Source organism: Melozone crissalis, unplaced genomic scaffold (genome assembly GCF_028551555.1).
Source record: "Melozone crissalis strain CALT ecotype California unplaced genomic scaffold, PUWL_Pcris_2 ptg000027l_1, whole genome shotgun sequence".
Classification (NCBI taxonomy): Eukaryota; Metazoa; Chordata; class Aves; order Passeriformes; family Passerellidae; genus Melozone; species Melozone crissalis.
The window spans coordinates 75,406,899-75,429,235 of NW_026535805.1; the positions used below are offsets into that span (position 1 = coordinate 75,406,899).

A 22,337-nucleotide genomic window follows, 5' to 3' on the forward strand; every position below is an offset into this window, starting at 1 on the left:
TTAAGTACCATTAGTTCTGATTTTCCATCACCTTTTGACATTTACTGTTATAAAATATTTTCTTGCATAGTATGACTCAGTACAGACTCTTAACCAACAAAATTCACTCACAGTAAATTACCTAAGGCAGGGACAATCATAAGAGCTAAGTAAGGAGTGCCATTTCGTCTATGACTTAAGAAGTGTATTGGCAGAATCCCACACACATATCTCCAAAGAAAAAGTGGAGATTATTACATCAGATCCAAATTTTTGATAGTGGTGTCCATTGGCAAACACTGGTATCTTGAAATGAACCATGCAAAGAGAGACTCAGTTGTACATGTGGCCTGTGCAGTGCGCTGGCTGTGTGGTGCATCTGTGGAATTCCAGTGCATGAAGCAGGAAGAGCAAAAGATTGATCTGATGAAAAGAGAACTAAGCTTGGTTTATGCATAAAGACCCAGAGTGAAATAATTTTCAGGCCTCATGGAATGAGTCAACCACTTATTATTTAGATTTATGCAAAAACCTGTAGGCTTTTTTAATAGTATTTTGATTATGTACACCATTAAAAAAATATCTCATGCTCTCTATTCTTGAGTAACAGTTGAAGCTGCAGAATCAGAATGTAATTTAACAATTCCTATGGTCCAAGTACAGGAAGAAAGCAATCTTGTAATGAAAAATGGTATTTTCCAAAATTTACATATGGTTTACTGGTAAAAGTGATGACTGAAAGAATATTCATTTTCAGTGTTGATATTAATCTTGAGGAGAAATTGTTCACGGTCACTGACCCCTTCTTTCTCTTTGCTACAGAAATGAAACTTCAAAGCTTAAATATTAAAAATCTATATAAGAACACTAGAGAAGGTTTTAAAAACAATATTACGACCATTTTTACTCCTAAAGGATAACTGCCTCTTGGAGCATCTCAACAAGATCTTACTTGAGTCTGGATGCGTGGGCAGATCATTTAAAGCTGTGGCTCTCAAAGACAAGGTAGGGTGTTACTGTCTGCACCTAGGAGATTTCAGCCATGGTCTGCTCTGAGCAGGAAGGTGTGCTGTGGGGGAAGTAAGGGACAAAGAGGAAATATCTCTCATTTGCTTCTGAGACTCATCTGGAACTTTCTACACAAACATCAAAACTGAACTCCATGTGAAACTAAACGTAACTCATGCAGTAATTCTGTACATGTTATCCTCAAATTTATCTGACTCTGAAGGCAGAACAATTAGCCACATCAGATGCTTTAGCATTGGATGGATATCTTATGCTCTATATTGTAGTTCAAGTTCAAAATCTGAATTAGGAATCACAAACAGAAAATCTGTGGGCTAAGAAGTAATGAAATTTTGATTATTGGTCATATAACAATGATTGGTCTAGAAAAACTAAAATTCTATCCATTCATACATACACACCATTTTAATTTAAGAAGACTTCATGGACTTCTTTCAGTTTGTTGATGGCCTTATTTGTGAGATTTAATTCATGGAGTAGAAATACTCCAAAGGTTTTACTCTGTATGGACCTTCAAAGGTCCTTTATTCTTGATCCATGTACAATAATCAATGGTGTCAAGTTCTCTGAACTGTGGAGGATCCTGACTTTGTTTTGCTTCCAGCAAAAGCTAGGGGAATGGTCTATGAATGGAATCAAAAACTGTGCTCTTCTAAGGTTCACCATAAATTGCTTCTCAACTTCGTGGAAAGCTCCATGCATATCTAAAATAAAGCCTGCAAAGATGCAATGATACATTGATTATTTGTATATAGTTGGATTATTTGTATATATTTTGTGTATATTGTCTGTGTCTTCTGAATATTTTATAAAGAATTTGCTATTCTAAAAATAATGTCATTTGAGACACATATTAGCTGCTGTTTTAACTTTGCCCACTCCTTTTCTGTTAAGAGGTACTTGTCAGCCTTAAGTCTTTCTATACATTTGAGCTAAACCAAAACTTTTGTAAAAAACATTGTTTGCACAGGAACCTGCTCTCATTTTCCTGCAGGCAGGGTGAAGGGAGTAAGACTGAAAGGCACTATCAAAGAGGAAGGAGACTAGGACAACCTGTGGTTCTTTGGCACCAATGGTTTGCTGGCTAGTATGGATGCAGAATGTTACCCAAACTCCTCTGTTCATAGACTGCTGCTGTTACATTGCCAGCAGAAGGAAATGTTCCATATTCTCATTGTTTCTTTATACTTTCTCTTTTTCACTATAGCAATGAAAAATGTTAGCCATTTCCCCTTTCTAAACATGTCCATCTCCTGCTGCCCACCTTTTACATTCAGATGAAATTCAGTCTAGTGAAGAAGGAAAAGCTACACTTACTGCAGCCTTAGGCAGGGACTCATTGCCAGACACCTTGTCCATACCGGTATAAACCAATTTTAAAAAACTTCACAAAAGATACTGAAGAATCACACTGCAGAGCAGTGTTTGCTCACCTCTATAAAATTAGTGAGTTTCCTCTGATATAAAAATTCTAATGCAACTGTAGAGTAACATATGCAAAGAAATGAGATTCATACTCTTTTTTTCCTGTTGGAACAAATTCCTTTTTCTTGTGTATTCCTTAAAAGTGTTTTTATGTAAAACTCATGCAGGCTTCAAATTGTAAAGAAGTTTGTATCAAAGGCTTTGCAGTATCCCACTCAGGATAATTAACCTTCTGATTATTACTAAAACTCAGCTTCTAAAGAACTTGTTTGTATGTTGAGTTATTAATTTTACATTTTAGGAATTGGTACTATGGAGAGAACAAAGCTAAAAGCGGTGCCAATGAAGCAAAACCCCATTCTTATCTTGCAGGTATTGAAGTTTTTGCAATTTCATAATTTATTTATGATCTTGTCTACAAGGCTTCTATAGTGGATTTCTTTACTTAATTTGTAAATGGCAGACAGTTTTCCTTTTTTCGTGTCTCTAAACATGATTGATAATATTCAGTAAACAAAACAGTAAACATAAAATCCAAGGCCTCTTCCCTGTGTTGTGTAATAGTATCAATATGATGTAACTATATGTATGTATTTTACTGAATACCTCAGTGTATGTATTTTGAAGGAAGAAAAAAGAAATAGCTGACCACTTTATTCCTGGAAAAAAGTCCCTAATCAGACTGAATAGAAGAATTCTGTGACCTAAACTGGCAAAAAATAATGTCACAATAAGTTACCACAAGTCAGCACTGTAAAATACTGTATGTAAGGCTTAAGTAACTGTCAATGCACACACGTGTTAATGCTTTCTAAAACTCTGTTAAAATCCCTATGTAATATCAAATGCATACAAATAGAAAAGTTTCTTAGTGGATGTTCCTTTGTAAATTATAGTAATTAATATTCTGGGGGGAAACAAACAAAGCACCTGTTCTTCTTTAATTCCCCTATTAATCTAATTATCAGTTCTCTTCATGTAGAAGTCAGAATAATTTCTGTTAAAATATTTAATATAGCTGACCAAACTTTTATCCTTGCTAAGTCTCTTTCTTTGTTAAATTAGAATCAGCTCATGTTCACAGTCCAAAGCCTGAATATATTAAGTTCTGTGTGGGCCAGGTAATAATTCACAGAAGATTTGGCTACTCAGGAGTCATTGTTGGATGGGATGTAAAAGCTAACACTCCAGAAGAACAACTACAACCCAGATATCCTCCACTGAAACAGGTCTGAATGTACTAAACTCTTGCTTTATTAATATATACACAGAATAACTCAGGTTAAAATACCCTCAGAAACACTGTTGCAGACCAAATTCCTGCCATCCTAGTGGGAAATACTCCAGAGTTCTGCATCATCTGTGCAGCTGAGTGGTCCCTTTGCTGCTTCTGCACTGTGGTCCCAGTACAGCTTGGCTTTTACACCACTGAGTGGCTAAGCTTTGCTGGTCAGGGCAGTGGATATATCTCAAATTATAACTACTCACTTTTTATAAACAGTGTTTTATTTGAAATAACAGTGTCAACCTATGATGTCTGAATGGATTTCTCCTGCCATGTCACTAAAATTGAAAAGCTGTTAAGTCCTTTATCTGGTTATCCATAATTGGTGGAATCTTCACTGCATTTAAGAAATGCAAGTAATCCTCTGTGTTTAATCAGTTTCAGTGAAAAAGCAATGTTTTTGAGGATCTGGTTACTTGGAGTGTAAATCTATTTAAAAACACATTTTTGTTAGAATTCTTGAAGCCTTTGAATTTCTTTTGCTTAAGTCCTTGTATTTGAAAATCAGATGCTAAACCTTTGTTGACAGCGCTAATCTGGTAATGCAGTGCTGCACACTCTGCATGCCACTGACATGCTGCTTAAGTGGCAGGAAGACACTAAGTATTAAGTCAGAGGAGTGAAAATGAGGAAAACATGAAAATCTTCGCCTATAGCAGAAAATTCATGTTCAGCTGGGAACTGACATTGTCCCATTTTGTGCATTTGGTTCCTTCCCTAATGTAGTTTTATCCAACTGTCCCTCATCTTTGGCTTCTAAAACACCTGCATCCTTGCTTTCTTTTCTCCACTCAGTACTGTTATCACCAGCTGAACCCCCAAGAATTTCTTAGCAGATATTGATTCTTTTTATGTACCTTACACTCTTCTGCTGTCCTAGCCTTGTGTTCATTTTTATTGTTTTTAATTTCAAGAGCAATGGTAAGCGTCTTTTGCTGGTTTTGAGTTTTAATTGCCTTTGCCTATCATGTCACAAGCACTTAGCAAAATGCCTTCTGACCTTTAGGCTGCAGCTTACTGAACTTGGTCCTTGTAAATCCCTCAAAACATCAGCCAGGTTTTCAGCCCAACTTTTCCTAGCCTTCCTCTGACTTCCAGATCTTCATGAAATCACTGAGCAGAGGCCACTGCCTGTTCGTTGATTGATACTGATTGCTTCATAAACTCCATCTGTATTCATCCATCACTTTTTTGTGTTTAGATTGTGGGTTACTTTGGGCAGGAATTTTTATGGACAGCAGTGAATATCATGGCCCATATTCCCTGGCCCAGGATTTGTTTTCATAGGTACTTCTTTGTTGGAAGATTCATGTATATACACACATAGAAGTTGCCTTAGCTCTTTCCATGGTTGTTGGAGGTAGCATTATGTTCTGAACTTGTCTCTTCTTCTCTTGGAGTTTCATTGTCACTTGTGAAGGAAAAAGGGTGGTAGCAGATCGTCATTGGGCCTATGTACAAAAAAGCAAGGATATTGTAAATCTTGTTTCTTGCAAGGTCTGTGGGAAGAAAAGGTTAATTAAACTCTTGATTCCTAAAAAATGTTTCAGATATCCCAGGAACTTCGTGTGTTGCAGTTCTGATTACTTTATATTTAATTCTGACATTGGTAAAATCAAAAATGAACTGGCTGTATATATATATATATATATATACACTTACACACACATATATATATACATGTATCTCAAGGGGATTTAGGTTCTGTAAGCCCACTGAAAGTTCACTGATTATAATAGGTAATCTTTAGTCATCATCTCTCTTTGAGGCTATTTATTTTCTTTCTATTTTTACAGGATCTAAAAGATACTCCTCACTATCGAATTCTAATTAACAAAGCAAATGGATGTGGCAAATCTACAGCTTATGTTTCTGAGGAAGAGATAACAGTTATTATGGGATTAGAGGTAGTATTTATTTTTATTCAGTTGCAACTTGATTGTTATCCTGTATGTTTAAAAGTTGGCTGACCTTTGGCTTAATAAATACCAGCTAGGAGGCAAAGTTAGTGAAAACTAATAGAGAAAGCAGATAAACAAATTACTGCTGTACTTTCAAGCATGGGTTTTTGAAGCTGAAAAATGACCAAGCTCACTTTCAAGTGGGGAGTACCCACTTTGAAGTATTCAACTGCTGAGGTTTGTAAGTGTTTTAGCAACTTGATTTCCATTATATATAGGCTGTTGCAGACACAGACTTTTGTGATTTCTGGGGATCTAGTAAAGTATGCTGGTTTCTCAATTCTACTCTGAAAAATCTCCATTTCAAACAGCTCCTGCTCAGCTGCTGCCCAGACTGAAGAATGTCTTCTTTCTTAACTGTAAAATTCTTCGGGAGCCAAAAATTCTGTTTTGTGTATCAGGGTTGAAGTAGCTTTTGATTCCTGGCTTATGCAAGGCACACCTAAGTTTTAGACTAGTCTGAGACTCTGAGCCAGAAAACAGCCTTCAGGCATGCAAGATACATACAGGTGGCTTTTTGCAAGGGACCCCTATGCTGCTGTGGATGCCTCCTCTGTGGACAGTAAATACAGGGTCTGTATTTAAAAAAACAGCAAGCAGATGAACCATTCCCTTAACAGAAGACACTTGATCTAGTCAAACAGAGCAGATTAAAATTGGCACATTCCCCTGCCTTTTGGGAAAACCCCCCAAAGGAATTGTGTAAATCAGACTGGCCTGAAGGCTCTCCATGCTCTCTCTCAAAACTGTGCTGCTGCATATAAAGGACCCCTCTCAAGCAGTGTGACACAATCACCTCTTTTATTTGGGAGAAGCCTTAGTTCAGTCCATTCTTGTTTAGTCACCAATTGTAATATAGAATATGCCAACATGCCTGAATTTAGGAGCAGAAACTATGCTGTTCCAGATGAGTATCATAAATATTTAAAACTGTATTCTGCCCACACTGTCTAAAAATGCATCTTCCACTATGCCAGTTAGCTGGCTACCTTCAGTTTCCTTTGTATTCCATCAGGAGAAATAAGATACTTCATCTTAAATATTTACCTTGTGGAATTAGCTTTTATGGTATCAAATTGCTTTATTCACCCACGTGGCAGGTTAATTCTCCACGAAGATTATTGGAGAAACTATTGGTAACAAGCTCACAAAACCAGGTATTTCAAAGTTGTCTAGCTGAGATTATTAACAGATGGTGAGTCATGCCTCAGGTTCAAAAGGTCTGTGGATTGCCCTCACTCAGCCTTTTGTACAGCCTAATAGGCACAGTAATTTCTTGAAGAGTTGAGAGATCAGAAAATGCTTAGACTTGTCATGACCCTTTCCCAGCTGACAGTTCTGAGCCACTCACTGCAGGCTTCCTGCACCAAGACAAGGCTTGGATTGTCCCTGGTGGGTTTGCATCTTCATGTTGGACCTAGGGTCATCATCTGGGTCTGTCTTCACCATTTCCCCCACTGCTTCTTTACTGTTCTCGCTGCCTCATTGGATTAGATAACTGATCCAGCTAAAAGAAATACCAAATACCTCTAACAAATGTTAGAGCAACACAAGTGGGAACTACTTCAGTAAGAAACAGTGCTGATTTTAAACACTGATGCTGGTGTAAATCTAGCTTGTAACATCTCATGAGATCTGTTCAACATTTGTAAAGTACTTGGAGAGAGTTGCTATTCTGATGACAGAAATTCAGTTATGGTACACAGAAAATGCCATTGAAAGTACCTCTATGTACATAAAACTCATCAGGAGTTTTCAAACAATGTAGTAACTTCAATACTTCATTTAAGTATCAGTTTATATTTATTGCCAATTCTAATGCTTCTTCAACTTGAAATATTTTTTTCTCAGGTGTATCACCCTGATATGGAAACCTACTTCAGTGGATATGATGGATCAAAATACATTATGCAGCCATGGTTGAAAAAACTCTACCCTCATGCCTGAGTACTTCAGTGTCTGTACATGTAATGTACATCCAGATAACAGATGTCCTTTTTAAAACTGAGCAAACAGACACCAGGATAAAATGTATATTTTTTTTCCTATGATGAAATAAAACATTCCTAAGCAGGTTTTATGTTGTACACACTTTTGTCAGAAGTGAACACAATGCATGCTCAGTTTGTCATGACTTAGTAATGGAGATTGACTTCCTTCCAGTTTTGGGAGGAAAGGTAAACACAGTTTCAGATATAGTACAGTTTCAGCCAGGTGTGCCAAATGTTTGGCACATCAAATATCTTGCTGTTTTACAAGGGCCGGGAAAAAAAAAAAAGCAGTTGTGAACTGTACTTCAAGAATTAACTGTAACCTTAATTTTAGGGGATAGACTTATCACAAGAGTGAATTAAAAAACCATCAAAAATCACAAGTAAGCATAAAAATTTTATTAAGATGTGTAGGATTTGAAGGTTTCTAGGGCAATTTGCTTCTTCGGTTTTCTTTTCCCTTTATCTCAAACACAGCAAACACTCTACAAGATGCATAAGCAGTAGCATTTTGGATTCTTTCTTGCAGAGTCTGTGAATCAGCAGAGAGTGACAGGTGACTGTCTATGTGGCCTCCCCATTCTTTGGTGTCCTCTTCTTTTATCAATAAAGGCTTTCCCAATGCCTGGCCAAAGAGCTGACAGACTTCCTGGGCCTTGCGGCGCGTGTTTCCCACGGCAGTGACGCACACTTGGCGGCTGAGAGGTGGAAGCAGCAGCACAATAACAGGCAGGATCAACTGATGTACCAGTGCTCCTGCCAAGCTTTTTGTTTTTAGTGTCGCAGGTTTCGTAACTGCAGAGATGCTAAGGCACATCACCTACATCACCTTCCCCCAGCTTCTGAGCCACTGCTTGGGTATTGAGGGGACAGTGTGTGGAGGAAATGTCAGCATCCACTAATTCTGATGACATCAAGCATTTCTAACACCTGCATGCTGCAGGCATCCACGCTGAGTCGAGCAAGAGCTCAACCCTTGCTCCAGGCATTTCGGTGGCTCAGCTGCAAGGTATATTAGCACCTGCTTAAAGTACTGGCCATATTTCCTCATCTCCTGTAGATACCTCTGGCATTCACTTTTGGCATCTCTGGAACCTTTAACAGCAGCTAATTAAGCTTGCTGCTTGGACCAGGCAGTTCTTTTCTTAGAAGAGGCAAAACCCCAACCAAGACTAAACTTCCTTCTGTCCCTCCCATTTAGTGAGAGAAGCCTGGACTGAATAGTCAATGCTTAAAACAGATCAAGATTGTGAGCTTCAGGGCAGCATATTTTGATGCTGAGATGTGTCACACATGGTTCTTTCCAGATCATGTCAGCTAACAGTAATGGTAATTGGCAAAGGTACTTAAAATTATCAACACCTGGTAACACACTTGCACCCTCATGAATGAATACAAATGAAATCTACACATGATGATGTAATCAGAGACAAATTCTGTTGATCTAAGAATTCCCAGCAGATTATACTCCAGTGGAAATCAGTGGGAAAATAACTTTTATTACATTCTGCTTTTGCACAGGGACAAGAACAAATTCTACCTTCTAGGCTGAACAACATTAACTTTTAAGTTATATTAAATACTGAAATCTCTAACATAAATATTCATAGGTGTGAAGGAAACTACTTGCTCCCATTGCAAACAGCATAAATTATGTATTCTTATTAACTGAGGCTGTAAGACTTTTGGCACGTGAGAGAACTTACCGAAGTGAGTCTATGGCTTCTGGTGTATGGTAGAAATGAGGTGGATTGATGGTAACAGAGGTTCCTAACTTTTCAATGAGTAGATTGCAAACATTCTGCATTTTTCCAAAATCACTGAATATGATACAGACCTGGGAGTGAGTGAACAGACATCACATTAGTAATATTTTCATTTTCCACTATGACTCAACACTTGCATTTAAATCAGTGTAAGGCCAGACATCTACAAGGTAACTAAACACACTAGTGCCATATACAACTCCAACATTTATGAACTTGTAAGACTTTTATATAGCCCTAGAAACTAGCATTATGTTTGCAACAGAAAGAAGTTCTTAAATAGCTTAAAACTGAGGATTAAGAAATCCCTTCCTGAGGAAATGCAGAATTCTTGGTATGCAAACAATCTGAAGAATGAATGTGCTCTGGTGCACATGACTAGATGCATCCTGATTCGTCCCTTCTTAGATTGCTGGATGTTAATTATGCAGAAGCTCATACAAAATTATGTGGAAAACACTGTGCATGAAGGAAAAATACATTTTAATTCCAAGCATTAGATTAAAGAAACCTCAGCTATGAGATTAAGCTAGACTGAGCCCAGTTCACCTTGCAGTGGGCTCCAAATCCTGTGTTGTCTGAACAGACTCACTGCAGTGCTGAGAGGGAACAGGTCACTTCAGACTTGGATTAAAAACAATTTAAACACCCAACAGGCTCTGGCTGTAAGAAGCATTAAATGAAGATGCACTAGGAATTGAGGTCCTTCCCAAATGCTATGAAGTAGCAATCACTATCAGCTCTGCATCCAGAGCCCAACAGTTTTCCTGGTGCAAAGTCCAGCCAGGCAGCAACTTGCCAGGCAGAAGCCAGCTCTTCTCTGTGGCAAAGCACAGCTGCCAGGGCTGAAGCAATGACACTGCGCTGATACAGCATTCAGGAATCAGAAATCCTGGATCCCTAACCTTTTTAAAAAAACCCTAAAGCCTCATCTTCACTTCCAGTACAGTGCTCCCACCATGAGTCAGGTTCACCTTCTCTCTTATCCCCAACTCCCTTGTTTTTGCATATTAATACAGCTTCCACAGGAGTGGAAGAAAAACCCTGCAGTTAAGAAAATTCTACTGCCAACACGTGGGACATACAGTTGCCCCCATGGTTGCTGCAGTCTATGCACCACTCTACCCCAGTGAAGGGATACGACACAGAAATCTCAGTTACAGCATGTCAGCAGCACTGCAGCACCTTCCTGTGTGCATATCAGAGATTTATTTACCTTGTGCACAATGAGATAATTCAAAGAAGCTGAGCCTCTCAGTGAGGAAGGAGGGAGCTACTTCATATGCAGAGTAAGGTAAAAAGTAATTAATGCTCCCATCTTGTTACCCTTGACAGCCTTTTGGTGTAGTACCTGAACCTTATCCTGGCTTGGCTCCTTGCACTGGTTCAGTGGCTCTGAAAGGTGCAGTGTCAATTGAACAGACTGAAGATGAGGCTACACCTACAGTTTTTTCTCCAGCGGGAGTTCTTGCCATACATATAAAAAGCACACATCCCCCTGTGATGTTTTGCCAGGAAACTGTCATAGCTGTATTTTGTGTAAAGTCTCACTATGAGGACTGTCATAGTGTTTTCCAGATTGCCATCAGCATTTACAAGATTTGTTCCTTCTAGGGGATGAAACAAAAAAAGTGATGAAACAAAAGAACTATGGGTCTTAAGCAGGAGATAAATTGCTCAGACTGGGGCACTTCTGGGCACTCAGGAACTTTACTGTTTAAAAAAACCCACTTGATCAGGTACCCTCAGAAGCAGAAAACAACTGACCAACAGCTGATTTTGCTGTTTCCCCCTCCTAAAAAAAATTAAAATAAAAATTTTCATTTAGAGCTACATCTAATACATTCCACTTACAATTACAGAGAATACTTCAACATTAAAATGCAAATAAATGTTTTAACTTTGTCAATTATTAAGATTAAAAGGTAACAAGAAGCTATGCAAAACTATTAGAGACATTCCCAGGTTTGGAAAAGGCTGCAAATGACAAGAAGTTATGGTTTATAAGGAGGCGAGCATATAAAGAAATGCACAAACCCAACATAATCTTCCTCCCATGAGAACATCACACAATAAATGAACTATTATGATAAAGATATTATAAAGCTTTGTGATCTTATACACAACTTCATTCTTCTGAATATTTTCCTTTATTATAGCATGAATTAAGATTATCTCCTTACAGTTGAAAGAATATCTTGAATTCTTCATTATACTTTTAAATAGCTACACGCCTGGGAATTTTTCAGTCTTCTAAAAATTCTTTACAGGAGACAAATGATGAAGAGTTTACAGAATGAAGTAAAACAGGATGTCCAAGACTTTACATGTAACACAGATATAATGGCAAACTCTTAATAGAGAAGTGAGTGGAAGTGAGTTTTAAATTCATTCATGTTGCTAAAGTAGGCAAACAGGCTTGTCAATGGACCCTCACTAGTTTATGAAGCTGCACTAATGAAACAAGGATATTCATAAAGGGAGAAGCAAGGAGAGACTGATCTCTGCATTAAGAGTGGCCACACTGCTACCTCAGTGTGCAGGGCAGCCTAAACAGCAGCACTGTGCAACGGTTCTTCCAGTTCCAACCCCCAGGGTCCCAGGCAACCACACAACTTTGCAACAGCAATTACAGCTGGTCCAAGCTGCTTACAAATCAACACTAAATCAAAGTAATCAGCCTTCCACATATAATCCTTGCTGCATAAAAACTAATAGCAGAAGGCAGATAATTGGTTAAGTTACCACTTAAGACTGAAGTTGCAAGCCTAAGCTTGTCTGTAGCATAAACAATAATTCATATAATAATTAATAATAGGGGGTTTATTAATTTTTAAGTACAGGTCATCTAAAAAACATGGTGATTTAAGCTCTCAGGGTAGTATGTGTCTCCATGATGAAGCTGAAGTCATTCAGAACATGAATGCACACCATTTAAGTATCTTAAGACTCATTTTAAAATCCAACTTTTGTTCTGCAAATTCTCAATCATTTCTGTATTTATTGGTGTTATTTAGATAAGAATATGCCTTAAAGCAAGCAAACTAAGGAGGCTGAACTTGTTTAAGAGGACTCTAAACCACAGCTCTATAAACCAGCTATCATTTTATTGCAGGCTTCCAGGTTTACTTTGTAAGGATCTCTAAACTTGCTGGGTAGTGATTAAAGTTTTATGGTCTAAAAAATACATTAGCTAAACACACAATTTCCCTCAGTGAATGTTTCAAGCACAGCATTTATTTCCTACTGTGGCATGAATGTGCAAATATATACTTCCCTCAGCAGATACTGAAGTAAATGGGATTATTCCCATAATATCTGCATTTCACAGAGCACTTTTTACCTACAAAATTCTGAGCCAATTACCCAGGAAACAATTACCTTTACTTTACTTAGAGCAAGCTGATGGCAGAGTTGTACAGAACAGACCAAAATCCAGGTGCTCTGCAACTGTGGCCTAAGCAGGTCTTGCATTTGCTCCCAGCTCAAGGAGCTAAAATAATGAAAAAAAAAAAAAAAAGAAAGCTGAGCTGGGGAAAAAAAAAGGTTACTCACCAACTCCTTGCAAGAAGCAGAGGGCAGGAAGGGCTATAGGTGAAGGAAAGTTCAGAATTGTTGGTTTGCTCACACTGCCCCAGAACCAAATATGCCAGTCTGTGGCATCAGGTAACATTTAAAAAGCACACATTCATCTGAGAAGAAAACAAGTTCAGCACAACAGAAGACTGCAGCTGAACTCTGCTATAAACTGCAGTCCTTAAATAGTTCTTTTGGACTATGCTGCCGTTATATTCCTTGGTCTGAGTAAAGATAGTCTGCAAATTTTTATAGGTCCTTGACACACTTACTTTTTAATTTTATTTTTATTTTTGGTTAGGTTGAATACATACCTCTGCTTCCATTTGGTAAGTATTTTCTACTCTACTAAAATCTTCTGTTACAGTCATATTTTCTTCCTAAAACAAAGTAGAGGAATACAACCTTAAAAGACAGAAATTAAGGATCTGCTATATCTACATGGTGTCCTATAAAAGCTGAACTGTTTTGGTATATTACTCATGACTTTGAAACAGAAATTTTGAATTTTCCATGCAAGTATCTTCAGTTAAAAACTAGCTGGATGTTAAAGATTTCTTGAATTATTCTAAATCAATTATACAGTAGTTCTACAATGGGATTTTGCTGCTATTCCCTTGAAGAGAACAATTAGGTCATAAAAGTAGCTGCTAGGTAGAAGCTGTGTGTATTAGTGTGTAGCTGTAAATTCACCTGGTACAAGAAATCTAGAAGCTTCCATTGCTTTTAGAAAGTTAGTATGTGAGAAGTGCTTTTTAGGCCCCTCTTTTAAGATATTTCAGCAGCAGCAGCAGCTTGTAGCAAGGTGATATGAACAAAGATTGAACAGCAATTATTCTGGCATAATGGTAACCCTTGAAAAAGGCTGTTCCACCAGTGATGCCTCGGCATCAACAGCAGCTCCACTGGTCAACATGATGGCTGCACACAGAGCACTAGCAAATCCTGTAGGACACGTAAATAAGGTACTGAACTCAGGAAGATACAGAATAACTGCAGTTACATGTGAATATTTGACCAGCTTGCTACTGGTCTAACAGTCACATATCTTTCACCCACTCTGCTCTGCAGCAAACAGTTTGAACAAACAATTTATTGTGAAATTACTCAAACATAGCAAAAAAAGCACAGCCTACAGTTTAATTGCAGCTTTGCATGTAACACCTATGAAGTGTAGTAAAGCAAATACCCAGCCTTCCAGTCACTAAAGAAGTTTTATTTACTAGATTTATTTGCATAGGAAATATTTTCTTCAATGTTGACATTCAAGATGCTTTGTGTCAGAGTATTTCCTACAGATGCTCAAGTCTTCAAGTTTATCATGTAGCATGCATGCATGCATAAGTTAATGCAAATTATATTAACTATGAGAAGCATTTTCCTTTAAAAATATTATACGGTTTTATTACCATTGAATAGAAGTCTATAAAAAACTGAAATTTCAAAATTTGTATCATGATTGATTGGTAGTGCTCAAATTTAAGCACAACAGTCCTATTTTTAGATATTTTCAGAAAGTCTCTTCTAGTAAGGGCAAGGATTAGCAAGGGCCAGTAGTCCATAAAAGCTGTATTTTTTCTTTTATTTGGCTGGCGTTTGCTAGAGTGATCAAGACCGTCTAGCACCAACAGCTCATTTAATTTACAGGATGGGGTAAATCTTACTATTCATGTTAGAATTCAATTACAATTGCCAAGAAATATTTTTCCCCAGAGGTTTCACGTATCTTATAGAAATTACCACACAGAAAAAACAAACTACTACAACTCGTATCTTACAGAAATAGCTGTGCTGTAACACAACTGTAAACATAGAAAAAATGCATTTGTTTTCCCCTGTCCCCTCTCCTTAATCCTTTTTAAAACAGGTTCTCCTTCCTGCTGAGCAGATCCAAGCCTTGGAATCTGGCTGTGCCCTCCCAAGGTTCCTGTGTATTTAAGGACACTGCCATCCCGTGGCACCAGGCGCTATGGCAAGATCAATCCTATGGAGTGAAAGATCATTCTGCACCACGTATTACAAAATTTCCTTCACAGCTAAATTTAATCCCACCAAATGTGACAGTAGCTGTATGTGCTACTGAAGATAAATGGATGAAGCAATTGCTGAAGTCATAACAAGGTGGCCTTCTGTGATACATTTTCTGTTAGATACTTCGCTTCTGTTTGTGACTGTGTTCACACAAAGATATGGAAAAGACAGGTAGGAGACAACAGAATTTGAAATTGGAATCAAGACTGAGACTACTTCAAAAGCAAAAATGTTTCTTCCCTACTGCTTATGTCTACTATTCATATTTTGGCTGAGGAAATACCAGTTTGATTGAATGCCCCCAGAAGAAATACTTTTCACTGTGACTTAGGGAAAGCTGCACCTCAAGTATTCTGGACATCTGGAATAACTTTCTATATTTTCTAAATCTGTGAGCCAAGAATCACAAAAAATAATTAAACCAATATAACAATATTGGTATTTCAATCACCCCAGAAGCCATTGAACAACTCTTAACAGAATCACACTTGTGAATTCTGCTTATAAAGCCAATTTTTTATGTGGCATCACATCACTGCTTCAGGCACTCTAAAAGAAACAAAAATGAAAAAGATAGTCGATATCCCATTGAGCATATCAAGTCTAGAAATTGCTTTGCTTTATATTTTCACTCTTTTCAACTGAACACAACCTTTTATAGTCCTTCCTCCTATCTGCTACTTCTGGACAATGTCTTAGTCACAGGACCATTGTGTCCACCCTCATGACACTGGCAGGCTATAGGAATGACTGCTCTTTTCCCCAGAAGAGAACAGGAAAAAAAATAATGGGTAAGTTAGCAAAAGCATACTTCAAGGAGACAAGTATGCAACAATACTAATACTAAAAGAACAGCCCATCTGCACATAAAATTATGTTCTGCTCTGGCTAATGACTTAATGAAACTATGAGACCTTTTTATGACACACAAGCCAAGCCTGAGCAAGGAAAAGCACTTACAGTCTGGAATGTATGCTAATGCCTGTTGGGTAATGTATGCTGATATGTGTAACTGTAAATAAAAAATATCTGGAGACATTTGAAAATGTCTCTTAAAATCCACTTGTACATTTGAACTGATATATCCAGTACAACTTTACATTATCAAAAAGAAGGATATCTGAACAGTCAAAAGAGTAAAAGAGTCAGCTTCTTCCATGTGATCACAGCATTTTTGTTCTTGGCACTATGGAAATGGTTACTGAGAGCCCTGATGTACGCTGCTGTCTCCTGCCAGTCATCCACAGTGTCTCCAGATAGTTAAGGATGCTGAGCACCTTCTGGGATTGGGTAGCTGTGCTCCAGCCTCTCATCCCCACACTCTGTCTGGTCTATTTGGCATGAGATGACAGAATGACAACCCAAAACCCATCGTGAAAAAGTTTCTGCTGCTTAAAGAAGAAATAACCGAAGTATATGTAACAGTTATTACAAGAAAGACAAAAAGCAGATTTGTACTCAGCAAATGCAGGGTACTCTGGAGATATTTCTTTAAATATGTACTAATATAAAAAAGGTGATGCCTTACACAGGTTTTTATCTTCAGTCAGGGATATATTGTCATTGGAAGATTTTGCAACTAAGTCAGCAAACTTTAAAACCTTTTTTAACTGACTGTATGGATGTTCATCCATAACTGTGACTCCAGAGTAAGTTTTGAAATATGAAGAATATTGCACATAAATCCAAGGGAGGTATCCCAGTTCAGACAATCTCTAACACAGAGCCTACCAGATATATTTTGCTAGATGGTTTGTTTTGTTCTACAACACTCTGACAGGTACAACAAATATTATCACTGTTATTTTAAACATGGTGCCAATGCCAACAGTTAGATATAGCCATTAAAGAAAACAAGTGTCATCTCCACACCACTCCCCAAATAAATCATAGCTGGCAAATATAAAATCTGTTTGCTTCCAGAGAAAGAGAAGAAAATGTTACTTTTGAGCAGCTGGGCTGATTAAGGGAGATTGCTTTGAAGGCTGCAGGGAAAGTAAAATCAATGGGGAAACCACATTCTGTGCTCTGAAGTGCTGCATATACTTACAGCACTCTATAAATAAATGCCACTATGTGCATCTATTTCTGATTAAAATCCTGTGTAAATGTATATGGAAATCAGGTGCTGCCCCCAGGCCTCCTGAGAAGCTGCTAATGCAAGCTCCTGCTGCTGCCAAGGTTATGCACTTCCCATCTCACAGGCTTCCTACTATAGCAACAATAAGGGTTAAGAAAATTGTTCTGTGCATTAATTAAAATAAATATATAGCATAGTTAGATGATTTCTAAAGAGGCCTTAGATAAGCTTGCAACAACTAGAACCATATGGAGACTGTGAAGAGACATTAATTTTACAGTTGCCTAGAATGGTATTAGCTGCAAGTGAAGTTAGCAAACGCAGTTAAAGAACAAATTGCCAGCAGTGAGAGTTGTTAGTGGAAAAGCTGCAAGGCAAATAAAAGCTCCAGCAGTAGAGTGATTTAAAACTGGATGAAACAAAGCACTAAAAATTATACCGTGGGGAACTACTCTGAAAAAAAATAACTTCATGTTGTTTTTCTCAGAGTTCCCTAGAGCTAACACTTTGCTAACACTGAGAAACCCACAACTCAAGCAGCATTTCACAGTCTCTCAACTAAGTGGAAAGAACATTTCCATTCTCCAACACACAGCATCTTCCAAAGAGAAAAAGATTACTGTGAAATTATTGTAACTATAATAAGACACCAAATACTCTCACATTGTAAAAACAGCCCACTCTCCACCCTGCCTGCCTGCTCACATTACTTTTCTGAACCTGACTGTTATAAATCCAAATAAAGTCATTTGTTTGTCCAAGTCATACTTCAGTTTGCAATCCTTTTTTCTAGCCTGGAGTGGTGCACACAGCCCCTCTAAAGCACACTCACCTCTTTCACACCCTGCCTGCTCTTGTTGTGTGCCAGCCACTACATGTTGGACGCTCCTTGCTGTCCCAATTCAACCAGTATCAAGTCAAAACTGGAAGTCAGTTGTTCAGATTCACTGTGGGAGAAATATCTGCAACTATCTTTTCCAATATAGCCATGCTCTGAAGAACTATTTAATGACAGGACAAAAATCTCCCATAATCTGGTATCTCACCATGGTGGTGGGTACAAAGGTTAACATTTTCTCTACTAATAGGAAGGAATGCATGCTGAATTGCTTTGTCTTCTCCCATTCCTCTTAAAACCCACCACTTTAAACTCCTGTTAATTCACTTAATAGACACTGAAGGCATGTAACCTGCAATCCCTCACTAAAATGCACCAGTTTTGGTTGAACAAATCATTCTGATGTCAATGGGACCCTTGACAAACGCTGCCTGTGACAGACATGCACCCAGCCACAATCAATACCTGTCCTGAAGCAGCCTCCATACCCCCTTGTTGTCTCGTCCCAGAGCTGCAATATGAGCTTTTTCAGGGGCACAGTGGTCTTCTTCACTGCCTTCTTTACTCCTGAACAATTTATATAGATACTACAGAGACAGCATAACAGTTCAAAAACCAAAATCCCACAAAATCCTATTTTGTTTGGGAATGAAAGCTGATGCCAGTACTTATCTTCAAATGCATGCAGCATCCAAAATGTGGGCATGCAATTTCACTGTGGCACATCACTGTTTAGGCTGAGTAACTGACTCTCCTACTTTGCATTTACTAACTCTGACTTGCACTGTACCATCATGCAGTATCAGGAAACCCTTCTGCAATTCCTTTTATTCCTTTTTACTCCATTGAATAATCTGGTGTTCATAGCAAACCCGATCATCTCCCTTTCCCCCTAGCTTAACTGTGAATACACTCAAAAGGCACAAACCTCCTAGGGAACTTCAATAAGAAGTAACTTTTGAAAAAAACTGCATATTCCATAAAAGATAAGGGGTTTTTTCTGTTTTTAAGAGCCCTATGTGTGGAACACTGTCCAAAACTCTTTCGTGAAATCCAAAAACATCATCAGCACAATTACTAGGACAAATATCACCCTTATGGAGCATTTACTGTTTGGACAGAGCTTTAAAGGTAAGTCTGTGCTTTTTTCATTGTTGCAAAATTACTTCCAGACGCTACAATATTCATTGTGGTAAAAGAACTTTGTGGGTCCACAAGGGGCTTCTGTCATTTCAGCTATCTTGATCATATCCCAAGTTTTCCAAAACCTCTCTACTTAAGTAGAACAAGAAAGAGGGAAAGATCTCTGTATGTATTTGCTGCTAAGCTCCGGTCATCACAGTTAGTCTGACACACACAGGTACAGGTTATGCTACTGTGTACAACTTTATCAGTTTCACTCGCCTGCACGGATGAATGCTGTATTACACCAGAAATCACAGAATTAGGTTGGAAAAGGCCTCTGGTATCATAGAGTGCACCCTTAGACTGAACACCATCATGTCAATAGACCATGGCACTAAAACCCACGTCCAGCCTTTCCTAAAGTGCCTCCAGGGACGGCGATTCCACCACCGTGCGAGTCGAACAGGACGGCTTTTACACGCTTAACAAGCAACCTGTTGGAAAGCCCGGGTAGCGACATTCCGCCTTTTCCGCTGGGGCTGGCATGGCTGCAGCCTTCCAAAGACGGGCAGGCTTTCCCAGCGGTTCCCGAGGCTCCGAGAGCTCCAAACCCGTCACTGCCCTGCTTCCCGCCGGCACCAAGGCCCTCCGCGGGCGCCTCTCCTCAGGGCCGCTCCGGCGGGACGGCACCGCACCCCGCCGGCTGCCGAGCGGCACCGGGAACGGGACCGGGAACAGCCCCGCCTGCTGCCCCCCCGCCTTCCCCCTGGGGACACCCCGGCGCCTCAGCGGGCCCCGGGCGGCGGAGCTCACCGGGATGCCGTGCAGGCGGGCGGTGTGCGCGATGTACTGCAGCCGGCGGGACACGCTGCTCCGCGCCGCCACGGCCGCCTCCTTGCGGCTGCCGAGCCGCAGCGACACCCGCGCCCGGTCCGGGCGGGCGCTCAGCTCCGCGCTGCCGCTCACATGCACCTCCCGCCCGGGCAGCGCCGCAGGCTCCACGCGTCCCGCCGGGGACGGGGCCAGGTCGAGCTCGGCGAAGACGCGAGAGGGGGGCGGCGCGGGCGGCGCCATGGCCGTGGCTATGGCGGCCTCTCACGGCACCATGGCAACCCTGGGGCGCCACGTCACAGCGCCCGCGCGCTCCCGAGCGCCGCCGCGCGGGCCCGGAGCCCCCGCTCCCGCCGGGAGCGGCCTCCGCACGGCGGCGTTAAGGGAGGAAAAGACGTCTGGGGTCATCGAGTGCAACCTATGGCCGGACACCACCGCGCCTATTAAACCGTGGCACTGAATGGCACGTCCAGTCTTTCCTAATACACATTCTTCCTAATGTCCAACCTAAACCTCCCTGGTGCAGTTCAAGACTCAATCCTCCTGTCCTGTCGCTGGTTGCCTGGGAAGTCCCTCCGCCGCTGGCCGAGGGGACGCTGCCGTGGCGGTGTCCGAGGGTGGTACCCAGCCATGAACGTGACTGAGCACAGACAAGAGGACAAGGTTCACGCCCTGGCCCAAACAGGGTCAGCCACAGCAGGTTGCCTAGGCCCATGTCCAGCTGAATTTTTAATATTTCAACACATGGAGACTCCAGGACCTGAGCAGTCCAAGTCAGTGTCTGACCATGCTTGGAGTAAAAAATACAGGATTTTATGTTCACCTGGAGTGTTGTGTGTTTTAATCTCTGTACACTGTGTGCTGTCACAGATCAACAGCGAAGGCAGACTGGCTTCCATGTCTTCCATCCATCAGGCATCTAAATATAGACTGATAAGATCTCCCAGATCTTTCTCTAGGCTATAGTTCCAGCTCTGTCCGCCCTTCCTCTCATAAGAGAGATGCTCCAGTCCCTTCATCGTGTTCACAGCCTTTTGTTGTGCTTTCTTCAGTATGTCCATATCTTCTTGGTGTTGGGGAATCCAGGAAACACTCCAGGTGTGCTTCACCAGGGCTGAGCAAAGGGGAAGGATCCCCTCCCCTGACCTGCTGGAAATGCTTCCCCTAATCCAGCCCAGGATGCAGCTGGCCTGCTTTGCCATGGGGTCCATGATCCACCTGTTGTCCTTTTCTGCTTTCCAGCCAGTGAAGCCCCAGTGTGCCGGAGTGCACAGCGTTGTTCCACCCCAGATGCAGGTTTTGGTGTTTTCCCTTGCTGAACTTCATGAGATGTTTCTCAGCCCAATTCTTCAGCTGGTCAGAGTGACTGCAAAATGAGTAGCTCAGTGAGGAGCTCTGTATGTCTGGTCTCGTTTGTATGAGGATTTTTGGGGAGAACTCTGGATATGTCATTGCTGCTTATATTTGTGGTACATCGCGTTTTGATTACCTGAAATCTGTAATCTAGCACAGAGGCTAGAATGGTACTGTATGTTTACAGAAGGTGTTGCAGCTTTAAGAATTCACATTGCAAATGTTGGAAAGTCTGTGTTACTGTGATAAGTCTGTGTCTGATAAATATTGCTATATTCTCCTCCTAGATAAAAACGTGGCATGTGAAGACATTAAGATCTGATTTTAACACTCAGATGAAGATTTCTTGAAGGTGTCTGGATGCAGAGATATTGAGGGAGTTGAAGCCCTGTCTTTTGTCCCCTTCATTAGTCTGCTTGGTGTGTGTGTGTGCATTTCATGTCTTGTCATTAGACAGCTTCTGTACAAATTTCCTTTCTTGTCATTAATATCATATCTGCCTTAAGAGGTGTCAGTGACTTCTGTCTGCTTCATGACTTTTGGAGTCTTCTGCCTTTGAATCTGGTTTTCTCTCCATATTTGCTGAACACTTAAAGCTTCAAATGAAACAGATTGAACCTCTTAGGTATTCATTACGTCTGGAGATGACACTCCATGTTGCTCAGCAGGAACAACCAGAAGTAGAGACTCCTAAAATTCTGAGTGCAACTGACTTTGATCAAAGTTATATGACAAGATAAGGAAGCAGCTTGTAACAGAATCCAAAAATATCAGTGCCTAGTCACTTAAAATAAATCAATTTGAGAGCTTGTATGAATAAATTGGCACTGCTGACTTTACGAAACAAAATACAAAAAAGAAAATGAGTACACAGGAAATTATAAATGTATATTCCTCAGAAATAAATTCTTTCATTAAACAGAGAGTTAAATGCTTTTGAAAGTAGTCGGTCACATCTGTACTTACTTTTTTGTTGTTTTGTTTTTGTTTAGCCAAGATGTTTGTAATGGAATTACTTAAATATGTAATAGTATCAATCAACATACTCTAAGTATTGAATGGTGCTT

The 22,337-nt window shown here is 40.0% G+C and overlaps 1 protein-coding gene across 2 annotated transcripts; it reads right to left on the reverse strand.

The window, feature by feature from the left end:
• Positions 1-197: 197 nt before the first annotated feature.
• IRAK1BP1 (interleukin 1 receptor associated kinase 1 binding protein 1) lies at positions 198-20,160 on the reverse strand. Of its 2 annotated transcripts, XM_054279838.1 has the most exons (4): positions 19,900-20,160; positions 13,327-13,392; positions 9,377-9,507; positions 8,087-8,368 (listed from the first exon to the last, which is right to left on the reverse strand). In XM_054279838.1, exons 1-4 carry the CDS (start codon positions 20,158-20,160, stop codon positions 8,098-8,100), a joined length of 729 nt encoding a protein of 242 aa, XP_054135813.1. In that variant the 3' UTR covers positions 8,087-8,097. The 2 variants fall into 2 exon arrangements, 1 of the variants encoding a protein (XP_054135813.1); XR_008483200.1 differs by lacking the exons at positions 8,087-8,368; positions 13,327-13,392; positions 19,900-20,160 and adding an exon at positions 198-5,169 and having other exon boundaries at positions 9,377-12,808.
• Between the last annotated feature and the right edge of the window lie 2,177 nt (positions 20,161-22,337).